Raw genomic sequence first — 16,788 nt, 5'->3', positions numbered from 1 at the left:
TTTGTCTCTCTCTCTCCTCCGTCTCCCTCCCTCCCTCACCTCTCTTTCTCTCATTACAGCTCATGTCTGGAGCTGCCTGAGTGGAGAGAGGACTCTGATTGCATTAATATTCATGACAGTAATTAGTACATGTATTATGGGTCACTGAATATTCATGCTATTAGTTTGGTCCTCCTGGAGCCGTGCGCCTGTGTGTGTGCATGGGTGTTGGTGTGAGTGTCTTTGTGAGTGTGTGTGTGTGTGTGTCTGTGTGGTGTGTGCGTGCGTGCGTGCGTGCATGTTGGTGGGTGTGTCTGTGTGCGTTGGTGGGTACGTGTGTGCGTGTGTGTGTGTATATTCATCCCCCAACAGTATGGTTTATGGTTCATTGTTTGATTATTTCTGTTGAAGGTAAAATTACAACAAAATACTGCAGGACCCATAAAGGCCCACAAGGGACGTGTGTGTGTGTGGGACGAGGTGTGTATGTGTGTGTGTGAGTACGTGAAAATGTGTAAGCATGCATGTGTGTGTCTCTCCGCCTCTCACCAGGGCCACCAGGTCCCAGCTGCAGACTGCTCATGTCCTTGGCCAGGCCGTTGGTCTTCGGGCTGGGGACAGCGGCACAGCTAGACACCGCTCGGGGAGGCCTCTTCCCTGGGACCTTCACTGTGGTTCTCAACAGATCTATCTCCTTCCCATGGACGTTCTGCATGTAGTCCTACAGGAGACAGTCTGCTATCAATACAAACTTATAGATTACAGATAAACGCTTTCAGATAAATAGGGATTTGTTTTTATAACTAATGACAAGGGGGTTTGCTCAGAATACAGAGATGCATTGTTGTGGGTTACATAGTTGTAATATTTACAGGCCTAGCTACCGATAACATAACTAAATGTAAATGTAGGAGTCATTAGGGAGGGTTAAGCTGCTTGGCAACTCTGTCCCTGGAGACAACATAACAGCTTTGTGATTCCTGTGGGCTTGACAGTTGGTGTTTACAGGATCAATATTAAACTAATAAAAGACAGTAGCCCTCATTAAAAATGATGGTTTCTTTAAGGCAGCAGTGTGTGTGTGTGTGTGTGTGTGTGTGTGTGTGTGTCAGACAGAGAGCACACTGAGTAGGGGTCAGTCACCCCTCTCAAACATGAGGGCTGAGACCATGTGCAGAAACAAAGCTCTCTCAGACTCTCACACCCACTGTGACACAATCAAAGACCATTCTGAACCAAGCGGAGGAGTGTGTGATTACGTTCAAGACTTCGTGTGTGCGTTTTAATAATGTGTGTGTGTGATTATGCGTGTGTGTGTGAGGGCTGAGAGGCGAGGAGCATCCTGAGAGGCTGTCGGGACCACCTCCCTCTTGCAGGAGGCAAACAAAAGGCCAATTCAAAGCCAAGTGCTCTCAACACGGCTTAACAAGTCGCCAGAGAGCCCTTGAGCTGGGGTCCCTGGAGGGGCTACAAGGGCCCAGCCTGGCCCAACTCGGCCCAGCGGAGCCCGGCCCAGCGCAGCCTGTAGACAGCTTGACGGAGCTAATTGAGACTCCATGTGCATCATGAAACTTTCACCATCTGATCCACACATCATAAACAGAGGAGAGAAGAAGAGGGAGGAGAGAGGGAAGAGAGAAGGAGGAGAGAAGGAGAGGATATGAGAGGGAGAGGATAGAGGAAAGTGAGAGGAGATGAGGAGGAGGAGAGAGGGGAAGCGGGGGCTCCCAACAACACAGTTGCACAGCATGGGGGGGAAGAGCAGAGTTTGTGTGTGTGTGTGTACGTGCGGTTGGTGTTTGTGTGTGCGTGGGCACGGTCAAGACAACACACTTGAGAAAGATGATGAATACAGTCAAGATAACATCTAATATTTTAGTCATCAATGCATAAAATATCATTTAGTCACCCAAGGTCCCCTACAAGTACAGTGTGAATAAACATGAAGTCATCAGATGACATCAGTCACACCACAAACTAACAACTGAATGACTCCTTGACATTTGGACCAGTTTCTCCATGTTTCTTTGAGGACTGACGTGACTCCTAGTTTTCTTGCCAATTACATGGCATCCACTTAATTAGTTGTATTAATGTGATTTCTTTGCACATAGTCGGGCAATTAGGAGCGTTGCTGATTGACTTTGATTCTATTACCCTCCGCAAACACAGTAATTGATGCCTGTGCTGCAGATACACAAAAAACCTGCTCAGCTCGGTGCTGGAGGTGCAGGTGTGTAGGTACGTGTGTGTGCAAGTGTGTGTGTGTGTGCCAGTGCGTGTGTGAGTGTGTGTGGGAGTGTGCGAGCGAGTGTGTTTGTAGCGAAAATAGTAAGTTAGGACTCATCCCAGGGACTCAACACCTTTGAGATTTTCAATAGATTAGATCATATTTTACGTCTCTCCTTCAGGTTGCTATCGAGCACTTTAGTTTCCCTACATTTACCTTCCACTCATTCTGCCTCTGTGGCTGTTTCACTGCAGTAGCTGGGCCACTAATCCAACCCAATCAAATTAGAGCAAATTGACTTTGCGTCCTCCACCCATCCATCCATCCATCTACATGCATGTCTAGACTCCAGTCAGTGTGGCATTAGGAAAATGATTCCGATTCTAATGAACAATAAGGCCTGATTACAATCTGGGGGAGCGATGGAAAGAGCGAGGGAAAGGAGGGATAGTGGTGATATGAAGTGGTATCAGGGCCAGGAGAGGGGACATTGTGGTCCTGTGTTTGCCAACAGAGCAGCCAGGCGGGCGATTACAGCAGGCCATTACAGTGGTGCTATTCCACATCAACGTCAGCCCTGTGCAAACAGACCATGTGGGCTTTCTAATTAATATTGTTGCTCGCTGTGTGTGGGTGTGTGCCTCCGCTGAAACAAGCGTACCGTCTGCCCAGTGAGCGGATGGGGTGGCTGACGCTCACACACACACACACACACACACACACACACACACACACACACACACACACGGAGGAGGAGGAGGAAACAGGGGCTTAGCGTTGCCGCTAATGGGCCAACACAGTGGCTGATGGATTAGCAGTGCGCGGGGAACAAGCGGTAAGACCCGCTGCTGTAACATGGGACAATTAGATATAAAGCCAGAGCAGAGGGCAGAGTGACAGACAGACAGCACTACATGAGACATGAGAGTGATGCTGACTCCAGTGACCTCTGTTGTTCCACGCTGAGACTGGAGGGGTACAGGTTACAACAGGACTGTTATGTGGTTGGTAGTGTCATCGTGATGATGTGCAGTAATAATCAGAGAGAAAGTTGTCCAACTAGCTGGTCTGGTTGCAGCAGGGCTGGACAGGTAGAATGGAACTAACAGGAGAAAGAACATTCAACCCCAGATTCTACCATCTGAAGTGACTTCGAGTTACCATATCAACGGGCGCCGCCTGTATAGTCTTCCGTCAGAGTGTGTGTGCAAAGCATGTGTATGTTATGTGTGATGTGTGTGTGCATGCATGTTTGTGCAAGCATGAGTGACGTGTGTGTATAATACAAGTGATACATGTGTTCATGTATAGTGTGTGTGTGTGTGTGTGTGTGTGTTGTGACAGGTGGTACTCACGTGCAGGCTGGGGTGATATGTGAGCAGGCCATTATCACACAACGTCACGTACTTCTTTTTCCACTCCTTGTTTAGGGTCTTGCCACTCCTCTTCAGAAGCATGCCCTATAGGAGAACACAGAGAGAGACAGGGTGAGGAGGACCACTATAATACAGATACATGCCCTATAGGAGAGAACACAGAGAGAGACAGGGTGAGGAGGACCACTATAATACAGATACATGCCCTATAGGAGAGAACACAGAGAGAGACAGGGTGAGGAGGACCATAACAACACTATAATACAGATACATATCGGCAAGCACAGTGGTTCCCAAACTGTGGGTCGCGATCCACAGGGGTCCAGGTGAGTCGCGGGATGACATTGTTTGTGCAGTGCAAAAATATATATTTTTTATTTGTATATATATTTTTGTCAACGCACAAACAATGTCATCCCTCGACCCACCTGGACCCCTGTGGATCGCGACCCACAGTTTGGGAACCACTGTGCTTGACGAAATGTATCTAGGTTGTTTGTTGTTTTAAATACATTTTCAGGACAGAAAAACGATTAATGACTAAAACCAAATAGAAAGTAGAAAATATAATATACAGCACCTATCATATTATTCAATAATAGATTATAATCTGAGAAATCAACTAAATAAAAGCTGGACTTTGTTGCTGGATTTTGTTATAATGTTCGAGCATAAACACAGCATTAGCAATGTCAAAATGTGTATAATTGTAGGAAATGATCTTAAAATCTGCACAAATGTATCTCAGCTCCATGGCAGGATGTGTGGACTTGCAAGAGATTCGCTTTGAAACAGCAACATTATCTCTCCGCTGCCAAGATGATATGTTCTACTTCTTATTTGGTCTGTGTTTTCACCATAACACTTTTGATGGGTCATGACTCAAAAAGACACCTCAATTGGTGGGTCATGAAGCAAAAAAGTTTTGGGAACCACCGCTTTAGCATCTACTGTAGTCATCACTGAATTTACAACACATATCTCATCTTCCAATACAAGACACATTGTCAATAGGTGGTGAATGGGATTGACGTGTGGTATCCCTGATTTCTGGAACTAGAATCTCTTGAGACAGGGAGACCGTACAGAATGTCAAGGGCTGCAACTCAATGCAGTCACCATGCTGAAATCACGTTTACAATAAAGATGCTAAATGTGATCTCTCCCCACTACATTTCTGTGACACTCCCTCACCAGAGAAACAAAGATCCTTAGCGGATAGGAAAACCACTTCAACTAAAGAGACTATATACACACTGAAGGGAGAGACGGAGACATAACCAGCAGTGGTGAGCAAGAAGTATCGAGCCAACGAACGGAAAAAACTGAAGTGTTCTTCGGACACATTAGCGCCGACCCAAGACTGTTAACATCCTTCTCTCTCCTCTCTCCTCCACACATCAGCTGCGGCTGACTGGCCCTTCAGGGCGGCTGCCCACCCATGCTGCATTTCAGCCAAATTCATTAGGCAAGAGAGGGATATAACTGTCCGCTGATTAGCAATTACAGCCGGGCTGCTGCGCGTGTCACTTCACTGGACCTGTAACACATTAACGCGGTGTTAACAGCCACAGACAGGGAGATATTAATAGAGTCCGGCAGCAGAGGAGAATGAGGGGATAAAGACTAACTAGCACGCAACGGGGGGGGGGGGGGTGGACGAGAGAGAGAGAGAGAGAGAGATGGACAGCCAGGCGCTTTGATAGACAGAGTCCTGCTTTCCGTGTCTCTGGCGTTGTTCACATTTCATTAAGGCCTCGTAGTGTCCCTTGGCTTGGACAAAGGAGGAAGCAGAGGAACCAACGACCTCGCCTGGGAATGATTGCATATCTCATAATTGGGCGCCTGAAAACACACTTGTCAATGAAAAAAGGGCTCTGCAATGGGAGCAGCTAGCGACAGACAGTACAGCAACGAGGGCTGACCAATAAGCAGCTCTACTCTGCAGTACAGAATGATTCCATACAGAATGATTCCTGGCCCAATAGAGAGGCAGTCAGGTCTATGCTGAACTGAGCAGGATATCATATGGATTTGATTACTGTGTATTTGCTGAGAGATGCAGTTTCATTCTCAGTCCTCCTCTCAGTGTGTTGGCGTCACGACAACCACTGTTGAATCACTATTAAGAGACAATCATATCAGGGCCGTTCTGGCTTCACATCTCAACTCACATCTCCACTTCCAAAGGTACAAGCTGATAGTCCTGAAAGTGATGTGGGGTGTAGAGCGAGAGAGAGCGAGAGTGAGGTGGCCAAGCGTCACAGACTGGGGAGTGAACTAGGTGGCCAATATTTCTTCTACGTGTGGCCCTGTTTGTGATAGAAGTGTGCATATTCATTTCAGCCATCCATCGTGGAGATGACAAGCGATCAGTTTGCAGGGGGAAGGCTAATTGAACGGCACGTCGACCCTCCGGATTGGTAATATCTTTCATTATTCAACTTCCCCGGTCCACTAGTGACACACACGTTGCCTCTATTTTACCTCCGGGGGACTTGACAGCTCACAAGGTCTTCCGATCGCAACGCACAAGAATAAATGGAGGAAATAAATACATCCCAGATATACTCTTTGTCTTCCTCGTTGCTACGGAGACACTTCCTACAGAGGCACTGTGAAGTATTGTGGGTAGTGCTTAGGAAAAGGTCGATCGCCCTGGGGGGCTGAGGAGATGATGTCCTTCATTCCTGTTAGTGAGGAAAAGCTTCCTCAAAACGTGCAGCAAGGGCGCAATTATTCATTCATTATAACAGTTCACCGGTTCACGTTCGAACCGGAACAACTGTTACTACAACAAACAGGCTTGTATTTTATTTTACTCAGGTCCAAAATGGCTATCGAGAAAACAATCAACATTCCAAAACCTCCCTCTCTTTGCCTTCGATAGCCACCCTCAATTGGTCTGCACTATCAAAGGTGTAATTGTCCAATCTCTTAAGGCAGACCTGCCAGTGGAGCCGTTCAGTTGTAAACAAACAGTCTGATAAGGAGAGAACTTTCCCCAGGTTAATTTCCTTTCTATTGAAACACACTAATCAACTCCCTAATCACCATCATCCCCCTTTTTCTCCAGACAATAGACCCTCCCTTGGACCCTTGACGGGACTGACAGCCGGCCCATTTGGGTGATAGGGGGGAGGCACCATCTCCTGAGAGGCACCATCTCTCCCCGGGGGATCTGGTGGGGCCCATTGTTCTTGGGTGTCCCTGGAGAGCAGGAGCCTAAATTAAGGGTGTCATTCCCAAACAGGCAACTCCTGTCTTGGGGGCTGTCAAGAGGTGCGTAGGAGGGCTCAGGGCTGGCTACGGCATGTCTTGAGTGATGCCTCTGTGAAAGGCGCTGTTCCAACGCTCCTCTATCGCGTTGGCCATCTGGCCTGAAGAGATGTCCACTCTGCCAGCCAAACCACACCACCGGTCATTAATCATCACTGGATAGGACAGTGGTGTGAACAGGCCAGGCCAGGATATCATGATGTCCCTATAGCCCTGATCAATGGGAGATAGTGGAGAGGGGAGGGAATGGACCTGGTTTGTCTGACTCTAAGAGAAGGCATTAACAGACAGGCTGAACGAGGAAGTGAGAGAGATTGCTACTACGGTGCAATGCCCATGATGGAATCTGCCCCCAACAGACTACAGCCGTTTCGCCATGCAGATAATAATGTCTCTCTTGTTGTGATGTGTGTTTTGTCCTATATTTATAGATTTATTTTAATCACAGGCCCCCGTCCCTGCAGGAGACCTGTTGGTAGGCCGTCATTGTAAATAAGAATTTGTTCTTAAACTGACTTGCCTAGTTAAATAAAGGTTAAATATATTTTTTTTTAATAAACTGTCATAAGTAGGTGTACACCCGCACATGGGCAAGGGAGAATTGCTGACACAATACTGATGCTGGGTTCGACTCATAACCCGCAGTCGGGTTTAGGGTCATTAAATGTTGTGATAATGAAGGGCAGGTGTGTGGGGTGAATAAAGATAAAACAATAGCTTAAAAAATCCTTAAAATGTATAATTCTTGTGCAATTTATATCTATAGGCTACATTTTGTTTTTTGTGATTGTTATGTTTTGTGTGATGATTGTGAGGCGCTATTCAAATTCGACTGTCACAAGACGGGAACGTGAAATAGGCCTATGGCACGTCAAGGGAACTATAGCCTAGTGTTCAGATGGGTTAAAAAGAAACTGAAATCTGGACACTGACTGCAGCACTATAACCTCTCACATAGCCTCAATATTAACTCCTGCAGAGTTAAAGGTGCAATATGCAGAAATCACGACACCATTTCCTGGTTGCTAAAATTCAAATAGTTTGCCTAATTTCAGTTTATTTGACAAAACCAGCAGTCGTTGTGTATCATTGTACCATCGAAACCACTGTCAAATATATTTTTCATAACCCAAAATATTGTATTTTCAGCTGGTGAACAAAACCGAAAGTAAAAGATGCAAAAACTAAACTTAAGAACGGGAAGCATAGAAATAGATCACATAGAAGAGATCTACCACTTCTTAGACTTGCTTTCAATTGATAACGACAGATCTATAACATTTCTATGTGAATTTGGTCGGCTCGCCCAAAAAGTTACATATTGCAGCTTTAGGCATTTCTTGCAGTAAAATTATACACCAATTCTAGGCTACATTTCAAATGGAGAAATATGATTTCTTTCAGCATCTTGAGAGAATGCAAATTCACAGTTACATACTGTCTGCAGGTGCTGTGTCTGTAGAGGCGCCATTTTTATCAGCATCATAAAAGCTGATAGTATTTCAACCACATAAAACACGCATCCAATCAGAACTGAGATCTGATCAGAAACATGTTGGTCGTTTCCACAGCTTTCTACTTCCTGACAAACAGTCAAACTGATGTCATTTGGACATTTGTAAAAAAAATCCTGTTTTTGTTGTTGTGGAGTTATTGCATTTTCTCCACGGTCCCTAAACATCTTTGCACCGCGAAAGAAGCACATGACAGAGAAACCTTGACCGATGCCAAATAGACTGAAGCATTCCTTCTACACATTTATGACATTCTGCTGAGCAAGGGTTTATGTAGTCTTCTAGGGCAACATACAGTATGACAGAAGAGAAGCTGCCTGTATCTAATTACAGAGAAGTTGACCAACAAATAGCCTACCAAAATGTCAGAAATTATAAGCAGAAACATATCTAAATCAGGCCCAGAAAATCCTGCACCCCCTGTCAAAAATAATTCTGCCGTCTCGGACTGTAGCCTACAGTGCATTTCCTATATTAGCAGGTAGGTTCGGGTGCGGGCCTCAGATTTTCACCTCATCACAGTCGGGCGGTTGCAGGTGAACAAACAGCTGACCCCCCCCCCCACACACACACACACAATCTATCATGGCATTTATGACAAGGTCAGCGTTGATGAGGCAAGGACAGGAAAGGGCAGGCCCAGGGGAGCATAGCGGGGCGAGGAGCAGTGAAAACCAGATCAAATAAAATACCAACGAAGAAGAAAATGCTCCCTCTATCCCAGGTTGCATCTAAAAATGAACCCTAAATAGTGCACTACTTTTGACCAGGGCCCATAGGGCTATTATCAAAAGCAGAGCACTATGTAGGGAAAAGGGTGTCATTTGAGATGTAGCCTAGCAACTGATTTATCTGATAAGAGTTCTGGGTAATTAATTAGAAACTCAATTATCCAAACCTTACTTCAGCAGTCTCAATTCATTAGCAGATAAAGCCTCTCTCGCCCTGCAACCGTTTCTGACAGAGAGAGAGAGAGGACGGATGGAGGGAAAGGATGTGGAAAAGAAACACATTGGTTCTTTCCTGAACGAGTTAAAAGAAGCCCCTGGGGTCAAAGACCATTTTTCTTTTGTCTAATCAGTCTTGTTAAAGAAGCTCTTTAGAGAGACTTCTTTCTCAACAGGATGGGTAGAAACAGACAACGAATCCAAGACTGATACTACGATCAGTGAGGGAATCAGGTCTAGCATACAGAAACAGACACACAAACAACATGCACCATAAACCAACAAAGTCACCATTGGGACACTTGAGTCCCAGTGTGTTCAGACAGAACAACTGTGTATCAATCAGACACTCTACTGCTCAGTAGAGAATACTGTAACCGGATCAGAACCATCACACAATCTAAAAGCCACCACGGTCCTCTGATTGATGCCAGTGTGTTTCTCATTTCATTATTTCTCCAAAACTAAAAAGAACAACCCCCTCCACCCCCAACCCCCTCCACCCCAACCCCCTCAGATCTCATTTCCAGGGGTTAGTGTGCATGACAAAAATGTCATCATGGCCAAAATAGCTGCGAGCGGTCGTCACGGCGACAACCTTTTCCCTGGGAAATGATATTTTCCCAATCCGGCGGAAGGCGGATCGCGTCGCCACTCGTTACAGGGCCTTGATAGCAGGTCTTTAATATTCACCGTCTTAATTAGGAGACGCCGTTAATTTCATTAAATTCTTTGGCTGCTAAATGAAGCAGATTATGAGACATCTTTTATTGCCAAGCGTGAAATTACAGCCTGCCCGCTGCCAATGGCAGGGCGACACTAATGAATTACAGGGTAAATAACAGCCGAATTAACCATCCAATTTAACTCCTTACTAAGAGGAACCAGGCCTCAGAGGGGAGGAGGCAGAGGGGGAGGCTGTCAAAACCACCCAGCCCTGTGCCCATCTAATGTTACACTACTCTCTACAACTATAGGCAATTACTACGATACTAATCAGCTCCTCACAAAGGGAGCCAACCCCAACCACACACGTCGATGCTTTGGACTCATTTGAAATGTAAAAAAAATAAAAAATCTGAACTCAAATCTGTGAGAAGTTATAATGGGGAACAAAGCACTTAGAGACAAATAAAAGAGGAATATGCATGTAGACATGTATGTTAACACGTAGATGGGACGGACAAATTACTACTGAATGTCGAGATGAGATGGGCTACGAAGCTGTGGAAAGACCACCTTTCACTATTAGGATGAACCAGGAACCGCATCTTAACCTTCTCTACCTCCTATTGCTGCTCCATGACCCTCGGTCTAGGCCAAAAGCCCCTCTGTCTAGGCCAAAAGCCCAGGTGTCTAAGTCAACAGTAAATTCATTTGACAGAGACGTGTTGGCGAAGCGAGTGTCTCTATCTCTTCGGTAATTACGGGCTAATTAGGAGCGTGGAGCAGATGTCCGCGGAGACGCCACCGTAAACACCGTCTGTAAACAAAGCTGCCGATGTCCGCTCGCCACTCGCTTTTAAAGAAACCCTCAGCCCCTAACAGAAGAGGCTTAGAATGACCATGTTGCATCCTGGGTAAAATACCCGGTAAAAGCAGCAGTCACTGACCCCATCATGTCCCTGCTACATTCATATTTTTTGTTCCATTTGAGTCATTTTATCAGACGCTCTTATCCCCGTACTGGTCCCTTGTGGGGACTGAACCCACAACCTGGCGTTGCAAGAGCCCTGCTCTACCAACTGAGCCACACGGGACCTAGAACACTAAACATTCTAAAAGTTCCAAACAGCAATAAAGCTGTAGACAAACATCCCACTAGGTACTGAAGTCACACAAGTCTCGCAGAAGAGCGTCTGCACAGTTAAATACCACAGTGGAGGCCATGTTTTGAGGGACCCATGACGGCCTGACGCGTGTAGCTAGCTGACACGTCTGACCCCGTCACACCCACACTCAGCACAGAGTTTGTGTGTGAGTGTGTGTGTGTGTGTGTGAGTGTGTGTGTGAGTGAGAAAAGCTGGACCTCTGGGGCTTTGGGTTGTCTAATTGCTGCAGAGTGGGAGTCCGCCCCACCCTCTTTATAAAAGTCCAGTGTGCTGAAAACTCCTAGCTTGGCCAGGCTAGCAGTGTGTTAGGTTTTAATGAGCACCATCTAACTAATGAAGGCATCTTCTTCCTTCCACAGCCTTTATCGTGGGCGCACACACACACACACACACACACACACACACACACACACACACACACACACACACACACACACACACACACACACACACACACACACACACACACACACACACACACACACACACACACACTCTAGTCACCTTGAGGGGGAGTCAGAACAACAGCCCATCCTAATGAGATCTGGGCTAACAGAAAATAAACGACACTGGGGAGTCAGTAGTCCTGGGAGAGAGCTCCAAGAACACACACACCAACGCAATTCATGCAAACACACACATTCACGTATCTGTTTAGAGAACGACGATCATCCGCATAGCCGATTTCCCCCTTACAGCGCGAGCGCACTTGCCTCTACTGCAAGTCGGCAACACTCATAGCTAGTTAGCCTGTCCTTGAGGAACCTCTATGCTGCTGGGTAGCTACCCACTCATGCTGCATTTACCACACTTTAACAATGCCACACAGAATGTAAACATTTTGAAAGTGTTCATTAATTTGCTGTTAAGCAAAACAATGTCCATACAGTCTACAAGACTTCACAAAACCTCATACAGGTAGCTTGCTTGCTAGTTAAGTTAATCAACGATATTAAGCAGAGAGCTAACTTGGCTAGTTATGAAGCTAACGTCAGTTCACTAACGTTACCCTGGAACTTTCTTTGTGATAGCGGGTTTGCAAACCATAACGCAAAAATGCTAATTTCACCAACAATGTTGTTAACTCTCTGAGTTAGCTAGCTACATGATTTGTCTTTCCCTTCCCGAGACAAACTGTCACATCCGGCCGTGATGTGACAGTTTGAAGTCCCATAGGGCGGCACACAATTGGCCCAGCATCGCCCGGGTTTGGCCGGGGTAGGCCGTCATTGTAAATAATATTTTTTTCTTAACCTCTCTAGGATAGGGGGCAGCATTTTCACGTTTGGATAAATAGCATGCCCAACTTCAACTGCCTGCTACTCCTCCCCAGAATATAAGATCTGCATATTATTAGTAGATTTGGATAGAGAACACTCTGAAGTTTCTAAAACTGTGTGAATGATGTCTGTGAGTATTACAGAACTTATGTAGCAGGCAAAACCCAGACGACAAACCATTCAGAATTTGTATTTTTTTGAGGTCACTGTCTTTTCAATGAGATTTCATTGGGACACCAGATTTCTAAGGGACTTGTTTGCAGTTCCTACCGCTTCCACTGGATGTCACCAGTCTTTGGAAATTGGTTGAGGTTATTCCTTTGTGTAATGAAGAAGTACGGCCATCGTAAATGAGGGTCACTTGAAGTAAATTGTTTGAGAGAGGCACATTACCAGAAAAGTTGCGTCAGTTTGTTTTCTTTTTGTATTGAACACAGATCATCCCGTCTTCAAATTGATCGATTATTAACGTTTAAAAATACCTAACGTTCGAAATGTTTTGGTAAAGTTTACATGTAACTTTTGATATATTTTGTGGTGACGTTGCGCAAGTTGGAAGCTGTGTTTTTCTGGATGAAACGCGCCAAATAAATTGACATTTTGGATATATATCGACGGAATTAATCGAACAAAAGGACCATTTGTGATGTTTATGGGACATATTGGAGTGCCAACAAAAGAATTTCGTCAAAGGCATGAATTATATATTTTTATTTCTGCATTTTGTGTCGTGCCTGCAGTGTTGAAATATGCTACTCTCTTTGTTTACTGTTGTGCTATCATCAGATAATATCATCTTATGCTTTCGCCGAAAAGCCTTTTTGAAATCTGACATGTTGGCTGGATTCACAACGAGTGTAGCTTTAATTAGTATCTTACATGTGTGATTTAATGAAAGTTTGATTTTTATATCATTTTATTTGAATATGGCGCTCTGTATTTTCCCTGGCTATAGGCCAGGTAGGTGGGGTAGGTGGGACGATTGCGTCCCACCTACCCCAGAGAGGTTAAACAATGTGAAGAGGGGTTTGTTCTTCGCCCACTCCATTTTATGGATAAAGAATCTGCTATGAAAGATAAACAAAGGAACAATGAAAGTTAAACCATATCATTTGGATCAAAATAAAACAGAACATCAGAGTCTCTCAGATGAACATTAATAGTAGTTTCTTTTCAAATAAAACCGTCTAATTCACTCCAAAATCTTCTGACATAAGAACAGTCCCAAAATAAATGGTCAATAGTCTCTGGATCACAACCACAAAATACACATTTGTTATCAATAGCTATTTTAAATCTGTGTATAATAAAGGTCTTTACAGGGTAGATTCTATGAATGAGTTGGTATGATACTTCTTTCACCTTATTAGATAGTTTAAGTCGGAAGTTTGCCTACACCGTAGCCAAATACATTTAATCCTAGTAAAAATTCCCTGTCTTAGGTCAGTATGGATCACCACTTTATTTTAAGAATGTGAAATGTCAGAATAATAGTAGAGAGAATGATTTATTTCATCACATTCCCAGTGGGTCAGAGGTTTACATACACTCAATTAGTATTTGATAGCATTGCCTTTACACTGTTTAAATTGGGTAAAATGTTTCGGGTAGCCCTCCACAAGCTTCCCACAATAAGTTGGGTGAATGTTGGCCCATTCTTCCTGACAGAGCTGGTGAAACTGAGACAGGTTTGTAGGCCTCCTTGCTCGCACACGCTTTTTCAGTTCTGCCCAGACATTTTCTATAGGACTGAGGTCAGGGCTTTGTGATGGTCACTCCAATACCTTGACTTTATTGTCCTTAAGCCATTTTGCCACAACTTTGGAAGTATGCTTGGGGTCATTGTCCATTTGGAAGACCTAGCTTTAACTTCCTGACTGATGTCTTGAGATGTTGCTTCAATATATCCACGTAATTTTAAATTCATGAGGCCATCTATTTTGTGAAGTTCACCAGTCCATCCTGCAGCAAAGCACCCCCACAACATGATGCTGCCAACCCCGTGCTTCACATCTGGGATGGTGTTCTTCGGCTTGAAAGCCTCCCCCTTTTCCTCCAAACATAAAGATGGTCATTATAGCCAAACAGTTCTATTTTTGTTTCATCAGACCAGAGGACATTTCTCCAAAAAGTACGATCTTTGTCCCCATGTGCAGTTGCAAACCGTAGTCTGGCTTTTTTATGGCAGTTTTGGAGCAGTGGCTTCTTCCTTGCTGAGCGGCCTTTCAGGTTATGTCAATATAGGAGTCGTTTTACTGTGGATATAGATACTTTTGTACCTGTTTCCTCCAGCATCTTCACAAGGTCCTTTGCTGTTTTTCTGGGATTGATTTCCACTTTTCACAACAAAGTACGTTCATCTCTAGGAGACAGAACGCATCTCCTTCCTGAGCGGTATGATGGCTGCGTGGTCCCATGATGTTTATACTTGCGTACTATTGCTTGTACAGATGAACGTGGTACCTTCAGGCATTTGGAAATTGCTCCCAAGGATGAACCAGACTTGTGAAGCTCTACAATTATGATTCTGAAGTCTTGGCTGATTTCTTTTGATTTTCCCATGATGTCAAGCAAAGAGGCACTGAGTTTGAAGGTGGGCCTTGAAATGCATCCACAGGTACACCTCCAATTGACTCAAATTATGTCAATTAGCCTATCAGAAGCTTCTAAAGCCATGACATCATTTTCTGGAATTTTCCAAGCTGTTTAAAGGCACAGTCAACTTAGTGTATGTAAACTTCTGACCCACTGGAATTGTGATATAGTGAATTCTAAGTGAAATAATCTGTCTGTAAACAATTGTTGGAAAAATTACTTGTGTCATGCACAAAGTAGATGTCCTAACCGACTTGACAAAACTATAGTTTGTTAACAAGAAATTTGTGGAGTGGTTGAAAAACGAGTTTTAATGACTCCAACCTAAGTGTATGTAAACTTCCGACTTCAACTGTATATTATATTTGCCAGACAACAACGAGACTTTGCTCCAGTTCACTTGTCCTAGGGCTGCATTCCAGGACATTTTAGCAGAGGGAACAGTAACATCTTGACATAGATTTCTTATATACATGTTAATACATTTATAGTTTAAAATGTCAATTCCTTCTAGCTGTATTGAGGCAACAAAACCCTCAACAGGGTTGAGGGACTGTTATATTCTCCTAAAATAAGAATAGTACCTACTGTCTGGCTACATGACAAGCAAGTGGTGTCTTTTCTCTTAAAGGAGACAGCACACATTTTTATAAAATAAAGCAATAGGCTACTTATATGAAGATTGTATTTATCAGTAGGCCTAACATGGTCCCAAATGAAAGGGAAACAGATTGTCACCTGTAGCCCCAAAGACCATTGGAATCAGCCAACACGAGCTCAGGCATACACTCCTATTGAATATGAATTCACCTGTATTGTGAGTAGACCTACGACATCTTAATTTACCCAGTTTATCAAGAGACTGACCATTCAAATAAATTATTACCACCTTTATGTTGTTGGGTAGTTAAATTGATAAAGTCAAATTGACTGTATGGTTATATAATTGATTTGTTATTGCACACATGGTTGTCTCTGGGAGCATTTCTCATCAAAATGCTCCAACGTAATTAGATTTATTATCGGCCTAAAATAATCAGCCATCGGCGTCCTTGACCCCCAAAAATTGGTATCGGCTCTTAAAAACACATATCTGTCGTTCTCTACTGTTTACCCTAATTATCTTCCATATGTAAAGTCAAATGATCTCACACAAGTCACCCATGTTTATGAGCAAAGTCAATCCCCTTCACCTGTAGTTTCTGAACAACATGTTAAGATCTGATACCAACAGCGTTGCTGTTGACACCACTGATTCATAATAACATTCATCATCCTCCTCCTCCTCATCATCATCATCCTCCTCCTCATCATCGCGTGACTAATTGACCGCCGATTATGACTGTACCTTTAAGGAGCCGCCGCGCGACTCTGCCAACCTAACAGAAGCAGACATCTGCCAAAGTGATTCAACTAAAGACTGTCCCCTTCCTCCCCTCTTCAACACACAGACAAGGACAACCAAAAGGAGCCAGTCAGGAACACGTCCTCTCAGTGAATGAGTCGTGTTGCTAGCCCTCTGAGGGAGACCTGGCATGTATGGAGACGTAGCATACTGTGCGTCTGGTACAATTTGTGGACCAGGTCTGAACGTGTTCAACAAGAAAAGGTGAGGTGGTGTGTGGAGGGAGGAGTCAGACGCAGCAGCACTCATTAAAATGGAGTGTAAACTGAGTGCTAATGGGGAGGCAGGTAGCTAAGCTGCTGCCATCTCCACACACACACACACACACACACACACACACACACACACACA

General features: G+C 44.4%; 1 protein-coding gene across 8 annotated transcripts in view; it reads right to left on the bottom strand.

Annotated features, from left to right (window-relative positions):
• Positions 1-16,788, bottom strand: part of agap1 (ArfGAP with GTPase domain, ankyrin repeat and PH domain 1) — a 245,605-nt gene that overhangs the window by 68,295 nt on the left and 160,522 nt on the right. For all 8 annotated transcript variants that reach the window (XM_071330514.1, XM_071330515.1, XM_071330516.1 and 5 more), the window contains 2 exons: positions 3,565-3,669; positions 529-700 (listed from right to left, as the gene is read on the bottom strand). In XM_071330514.1, coding sequence (XP_071186615.1) covers positions 529-700; positions 3,565-3,669 — 277 coding nt within the window. The remainder of the gene's footprint in view (positions 1-528; positions 701-3,564; positions 3,670-16,788) is intronic.

This window comes from Salvelinus alpinus, chromosome 10, assembly GCF_045679555.1.
Source record: "Salvelinus alpinus chromosome 10, SLU_Salpinus.1, whole genome shotgun sequence".
Taxonomy (NCBI): domain Eukaryota; kingdom Metazoa; phylum Chordata; class Actinopteri; order Salmoniformes; family Salmonidae; genus Salvelinus; species Salvelinus alpinus.
The sequence above is the reverse complement of the archived record's forward strand: the minus strand, read 5'-3'. Positions and strand labels throughout refer to the sequence as shown.